Consider the following 7,500-nt stretch of genomic DNA (forward strand, 5'->3'; position numbering starts at 1 on the left):
CCACATCCACCCACCCACACCCACATCCACCCACCCCCCCCACACACCCACACCCACATCCACCCACACACCCACACCCACACCCACATCCACCCCCCCCCCCCCCCCCCCCCCCCCACACACACACCCCCACAGCACTTAACCGACTAAAAACCACTCTGGCATTTCGCCGTACACACACACACTATCCCCTCCTCCTCCTCCTCCTCCTCCTCACCTGACTCTGGGCCCGTTGCGGAGCGGCTCCCTCATGGCTCGCCCACGGGTGCCGCCCGCCCCTCCCCCGCCTCCTCCTCCTCCTCCCAGCGTGCGGCGGTTGGCGGTGGAGTAGTCGGGCGGCTCCAGGTCATAGGCCGCCTCCTCCTCCTCCTCCTCCCCCCCCAGGCTCCTCCGGTCGTCCTCCAGGCCGTACGGCTCGGCCTGGAAGCGTTCGGGCTGCGAGCGGTTCAGGTCCACGCTCCCACTCCCTCCTCCCATGGGCACCTGGGGCTGCGCCACGTGGCCGTAGTCGTCCTTCCGGATGGGCAGTGTGTAGCTGTTCTCCGGACGGTAGCTGTTACCCCCGCCGCCTCCGGAGGAGGTCATGTACGGGTAGCGGGGCGGCCGGAAGTTGACTCCGCGTGACAGGCTGCCGTAGTTCTCCGTCATCACCAGGCCGCCGACAACACCACCGCCGCCGTCGTAGCCGTCGTGGAGGCCATAGTGGCGTCCAACTCCGACGCCTCCGCCTCCGACGCCGCCGTACTGGCCGACGCCAAGGTCGTGGTGTGAGGGCGTGGTCTCCAGGCCGCAGTACGAGGAGTTTCCGTCGTTGTTGTAGGAGTTGTTGTTGTAGGAGCGCGTCAGCGTGGAGGTGGCCTGCGGGGTGTTGATGTAACGGTTGCAGTCGCCGCCTCCGCCGCCGCCGTTCTTGGCGTAGCGCCGGTCGATGGAGTCTGTGTAGCTGCCCCCCCCCAGCGGGGAGGAGCCCTCGGGTAAGGGCAGGCCGTCGGGACCCAGGGGCACCTGGCGAACCGTCCGCGTGGTCACGGTCTTCACCATCTTGGTCACCTAACGAGGGAGGGAGGGGGAGGGGATAAAAACAGTCAGACGTGGAGGGTCTCTGGGGTGGTGGGTAGTGTATGTGTGTGTGTGTGTGTGTGGTGGGGGGGGTTGTTCTGACCCTAACCCATGACGGACAGCAGATGAGAGACTATGTGACAAAGCCATCCATGTTTAAGACCAGAGTATACCCTGACATGGGACAACAGTAGCGTGTTCGGGTGTCGCCACGGCAACCCCCCCCCCCCCCCTTCCCAGACCAGACCAGACAGATAGTGATACAGTGGGTGGGTCACAGCTGAGGAGACACAGCACACACCCCCCCCCCCCATGCAGCCACCTGGGTCCGACAGGGCAGTGGGATGCCACACACAAAAAATGGAGAATGGCGGCGAGGAGGAGGAGGGCATTGTGTTCCTTGAAAAAGTGTCGCCCCCCCCTTTCACTCTGGGTTCATTCAAAACCGGGGCCGGGGCACTGTTCACAAAACCCTGCTTTGGGAAACCCATTGAGGAGAAAAAAATCTCTCCCGCTGTCAAAACCGGTGGCTTGTTGTGTGATGTCTGTCTGTCTGAGGTACGTTTTCTGGAGTGATTTTGGATAAACCGCCGTGTTTCCACAGAAGAATAACGCTGTTTGTTTGTTTGTGTCTTTGTAGAGATAATGCGGGGAGGCTTCTTCACAGACACGTTCATTTCTCACTCATAAGGGAACGGGAGGGGGGGGGGGGGGGGGGGGAACGACTGCTCATCTGGAACAAATGCATTTCCAAGGGGTTGTGCTCATTGCTCAAGGTTGCGTTGTACCAACAAGCCAATTAGAGCAACTGTTGTTGAGATGGATAGAGTTATCATCGGGAGCCATAACCAGCGCCATGACGATCTAAAGGCACTTATAGATCCTTCGAAAAAAGAGGTGCTTACACCTAGAACCGTAAAAGCGTTCTTCGGCTGTTGCTGTGGAACTGGACTGTATGTAGAACCCTTTTCCACAGAAGGCTTTTTTACAAAGAACCCAAAAAGGTTCTTCAAAGGGTTTGGCCGAAGAACACATTTTTTCTCAGAGCGGTTCTGTATCCCTATTACCTACCTACCTACCTACCTACCTACCTATCTACCTACCTACCTACCTACCGATCCTTAGAAAGTGAGCTGGTGACTGGCGTCTTGCTGGCATCATATCTACAAGGTGCGTTCTCTACCACATCTCAAACATCGATGAATTGATTAAACAAACCAAAACAAAAAGGTGTTTTATTTGCCGACCAGAGTCCTAACAGTGTCATTCTGCTGAAGCTCCATCTGGGCTGTCAAAGAGGTTCAGGAACTGATCCAGGAACCAATTTGCTGCCCAGTGAATTCTGCAGTGCCGATAATTGGCTATTTTGTCCACTGCAATAAATTAATCTTCAGAATTAATGAGGTTGATGAAAATTAATCGCTGTCGGAGTGGGGGCTCGCGTCCGACGCCAATCGTGTCGTGCTCGACACGGTGCACGACGGGTTATTCCACTTGACAGGCGAACCACTTCTCTGAAAGGGTATTTAGATGAACGCGGAAAGGAGAACCTGACTCTCTCTCTCTCTTGCAGTGGTTCCACTATCTCCTTTAATTTTTCTAATCTGACGTCGACTCCGTTTTTAATTGTAAATTAAGGCTTTCGTTCTCTCCCCTTATCGCCGCGATCGTAATTCAGATTTTAATCAAGGATACGCAAAGGCATGAAATCATCAGAAAAAAAGTTAAGAATCATTAACCATCCCTCACAGAAAGAAGGCATGGGGGAGGGGGGGCAGAACAGAACATGAATGTGACACAGCGTGTTAAACACGCACCTCGTTAAAATAAAATGTACAGAGGAAAATCTCGATCACCATTTTTCACGAAGCCCTTGAGTTCGTTCACACCCTGGCACAGTGAGATATTTCAAAGATAGTTTGGAGAACGCCTAGGTTCAATTTCCTCATTCTTTGTGGAATAATCCCGACGCGTTCGCGACGTCTAAACAACACCCTTCGCTACAATCACTCCCGTCTCACCGCCGCGCTCGCTGCAATCTACAATCTGCTTCCTGTGATCGTCCATATCGTCTAATCATTCCTTTCATGTTCCAAATAAAAGCCTTTTGTCTGAATCTGAAACTTAATGAAACGGCTTTGAGCTTCAGTCACGACTGGCCTGTGAAAATAACACAGTACAGCGGTCTCAGCTGCTTAATAAGGGGCCCGTTTAATTGCCGTTCATGGAGGTGGTAATGGGACACAGACTTGTGGGCTTGTCACACCAGGACTAGAGGGACTTACAATAATACCTCCCATACTGCTCTGGAAGACCCTGAACATCTGCGATGGCACACCACATCTGCCCGCACCACGTTGGGCTTCTGGAGCTGTCAGCGCGGGCGAGGGAGAGGAGAACCTCGGGGAACCAACCCTGTCTGGAACCGCAGCCCCCCCCCCCCACCCAGGCCTTGATGTAACAGCGCGTGCTTGTTTGTACGAACATAGCTGCGGAAAAAGCCTCGCGCTCGGTACCGGTGCCTGGGAGAAGCCAGCGGATAGGTTTCAAACACACTTTGATCGGCAGGGATGGTGGTGGTGGTGGTGTTGGGGGGGCGGGGGAGATCACAGCATGCTAAACTGGCACGATGGGGGCCGGGGGGGGGGCCTCCGGTTCAAAAACGGCCCCCGACTGGAGCAGTGTAAACAAGACTAAACGCTGTGCGTGTGTGTGTGTGGGGTGTGTGTGTGTGTGCAGGCAGGGTATGTGTGTGTGTATGTGTGGCAGGGATCTGTTTACGTCCCCGTTAGACTGTCCTAGGAGGAGGAGGGGGGGGGGGTGGCAGGCGTCACGCTCAGAATTTACAGCGCTTGTTAAGAGTTTCACGATCTCTGCGGCGTTCCACTTTTATAGAGTTATATGAAGGCAGCAGAAGGGAGTTAGTGGGACGGTTAGGGAGAAGGTGGGGCGTGGGAAATGGGGCGGGGGGGGGGGGGGGTCAGTTCAAACCCCCCCCAAAAAACAGAAGGGGTTTCTAGTTTCTAGGTTGTTCACTGGGTCGGTCTCTGACGGGGTGGGGGTCAGGGTCCGGGGTTAGGGGTGGCGGGTGACACCTTGGTCACCTTGACGACAAGGTTGATTAGAGGGCAGTGGTTAGAGAGAGGTGGGGTGGGGTCTGTCTGTCTGTGTAGAGAGAGGTGGGGGTCTGTCTGTCTGTGTAGAGAGAGGTGGGGGGTATGTAGCTGTCTGTGTAAACATGGGACGGGGGGGGTCTGTCTGTGTAGAGAGGGGAGTTATTCATTTTACAGTCAAACCCAATCCGACATGAACCTGTTCTAGAAGCTGCTGTTGGAAATACAGTAGATGGCATCTTTATGTCTGAGTTGTTCCTGGCGCGTGCTGTGCATTAGAGCCTGGTGTCTGTGTCTGTACGTCGGCCTTAACCCTTCATTAACCCTTTATTAACCCTTCATTAGCTCCTATGGAGAGGACGGCGGAGGAAGGATTTTTTGTTTTTTTAGATTGTTTCAATTTGAAGAAGTGAGCTTCTCACAACATTATGCCAGAGGGGAGCTGGAGGAGGTCCAAAGGAAAGTGCAGTGTGTTGTTAATGCACGCACACACACACACACACACACATACACACACACACACAGACACAGGCACACACACACACAGGCAAACACACACACAAAAACAAAAAACAACACGCGCACACACACACACACACACAAAACAACACACACACAGACACACACACACACACACACACACACACACACACACACACACGAGCGCGCACACACACACACACACACACTCACACACACACACACACACACACACACACACACACAGGCACACACACAGGCACATACACAGGCACATACACAGGCCCATACACACACACACACACACACAAAAACAAAACACACACACACAAAACAACACACACACACAAAAACCAACACACACACACACACACAAAACAACACACACACACACAAAAAGCAACACACGCACACACACACAAAACAACACACACACACACACACACACACACTCCAGCTCCAGAGAGTGCATTTAGTGCTGGAGCGGTTAGATTAAACAGCCGGCCCTCCACATTAATTCCCAGGCTCCTTTGCTGTTTGTTCCAGCATGGTGGCGACTGATACTCTGCTGCTACACTGCTGCTGGAGACGGGTTTAGCATCACAAAACAGGGTTTCTCTGAGAGCGGGGGGGCGGGAACAACCTCTCTGGTTGGGTTTCATCTCCCAGTGGTTGAAGGGGACACTCCGCATATATTAGAGGAAATACATTACCCAGAAAGGAACCAACGCCTTCTGTTCAAAGAACACATTCAATAGGACGCGGTAGGCGTCTCTTAAGGGAAGTGTGTGTGTGTGTGTGTGTGTGTGTGTGTGTGTGTGTGTGTGTGAGCGTGTGTGAGTGTGTGTGAGAGGGAGGAGAGTACAAAAACATCATGCGTGTTCGTCACGACTCACCCCCCGATCGTGACTGAAGCTCAGACCCAGACGAATAATATGCTTTTCCCCCTCAAAATGACTTCCTTCCAAAACGTCCTCCCTGTCTCTCCCCCCCGGCACAACTGACTGCCCAGTATGCCCCCCCCCCCAACCCCCCTTCCCCACCCAACCCCACAGAAGCCTTGGTTGGTGTGTTCTGGTTTCTGTGTGTGTCCAATCTCCCTGCAGTAAACAAGGCAGGGACACACATTCTAGCAGAGGGATTAAAAACTAGCGCTGTTTTAATTACAGTCCCACAGTCTCCAGTGGTGCCAGCTCTGCGGGGGGGTGGAGGGGGACAGGGGGGGGGGGACTAGCCTGTCTGAAGCCTGTGGTTTCTCTGGTCGGTTCCGTTCCACCAGAAGCAGCAGCATTGAGATACTGGGGAAGGTGGAAGGGTGTGAGAGGAGAGGAGAGGAGAAGAGGAGAGGGGGGGGGAAGGGAGGAGAGGAGAGGAGAGGAGGGGAGAGGAGAGGAGGGGAGGGGAGGGGAGAGGAGAGGGGGAGAGGCTGGCTGGGAGGGTGAAGCAGTGAGGTCAGGGTGGTACATACAGCCCAGGGAAGTGGCTAGCTAGGTGGCTAGCTAGCTGGCTGAGGGAGACATCAGAGGACGTGGCTTATCGCAACGCGGGAAAGCTATCAAACACAGCAACCTTCCTCCTTCCCTTCCACGCATTCCAGTGAGCCCGTCCTCCGATGTCTACCTCCCCTAGCCTCCACAGTGGTGGCAGCACTACCACAGCGAGACCCTGCAAGCGTTCGGTTGGGGGCCGGTGATGCTGTAGAAAGAAAGAGACAGACGTGTGTGGCTGGGGGGTGTGGCACGCTGAGTATGGGCACACACACACACACACAAGATGGTGGCGTGAGTCGAGTAACCAAAAAAAAAAGTACAGAATTAAAAAAGTGATAGGGGGAAATATTTGTGTTTTTCCACTCACCTTCACGTTAGTCGACATATCCTTGTTTCAAAGAAACAACAAAACACAAGTAGAGGTGCAATCAAGAAAAAGGGCTTCTCTTTAAAGCCCCCCCCCCCCCCCGCCGCCCCGCCAAAATACAAACAGAAAAGAAAACAGATCTGTGTTTTTTTCTTTTTTTAAGACAGACGGGTTTTAAGGACAGAGAGGATGGAGGACCGCACATCTGGTAAACGGCGCCGATATGACGTCTTAACTCCTGACGGGCCGCCGTAAAAAACACAACACACTAAACAACACTAAACCACTGGGAAATGTCTTACGAACGACCTCCTTGTTCTGCCCCCCCGTGAGAGAGTGTGTGTGTGCAATGGCGGACTCAGGCTGTTTGAAGGGCAGGGGCGAAAAGAAAAAAAGGGCACCTACTGCACAACATGGGACCCCATCAGTGCACATGGTCAAGTTTAGACCATTGGAAGGGCAGCCAATAGGGCGCATCCTCTAATGTTGCCACTCAAAAGGGCACTTAAGTGCAGCGTTTTTATAACTGTGGGGGCACATGGTCAAGTTTAGACCATTGGAGGGGCACAAATAGGGCACGTCCTCTCATTTTCGCCAATCAAAAGGGCACTTAAGACAGACGTTTTTCAACCGTGGGGGCACCAGGAGGGGCAGTCGCCCCCCCTGCCCCCCCCTTGAGTCCGCCAGTGTGTGTGTGTGTGTGTGTGTCGCCGTGTCCCTTAATGTCTCGGACGGCGGTAGGGTTACCTTGGTTTCCGTGCGGCGCGTGGTGCCGTCGTCGGAGGTGACCACGGACACGTGAGAGGTGGGCGTGCCGGGGTCCTCCTCGATGGTGACTGTCTCCTCCACCACCCCCTGGGGCTCCTGCATCATGCCCAGAGACGTCTGGTTACTGGGGCTCTGCTCCTGGAAGAGGGGGGGGGGAGAGAGAGAGAGGGAGATTTGAGTTGATTTCCATAAAGAATGACATCAATACCCAAAACCTTGAAGG

The 7,500-nt window shown here is 54.1% G+C and overlaps 1 protein-coding gene across 1 annotated transcript in view; it reads right to left on the bottom strand.

Annotated features, from left to right (window-relative positions):
- The window catches only part of LOC308175265 (splicing regulator ARVCF-like), a gene marked incomplete at both ends in the record, with an annotated part of 34,546 nt that extends 27,131 nt beyond the window's left edge, over nucleotides 1-7,415 (bottom strand). Inside the window, 3 exons of the mRNA XM_080550966.1 lie at nucleotides 218-1,050; nucleotides 6,510-6,530; nucleotides 7,257-7,415. Of these exons, the coding sequence (XP_080407092.1) occupies nucleotides 218-1,050; nucleotides 6,510-6,530; nucleotides 7,257-7,415 (1,013 nt within the window). The remainder of the gene's footprint in view (nucleotides 1-217; nucleotides 1,051-6,509; nucleotides 6,531-7,256) is intronic.
- Between the last annotated feature and the right edge of the window lie 85 nt (nucleotides 7,416-7,500).

This window comes from Nansenia antarctica (assembly GCF_963989245.1).
Source record: "Nansenia antarctica genome assembly, contig: SCAFFOLD_350, whole genome shotgun sequence".
In the NCBI taxonomy this organism is placed as follows: domain Eukaryota; kingdom Metazoa; phylum Chordata; class Actinopteri; order Argentiniformes; family Microstomatidae; genus Nansenia; species Nansenia antarctica.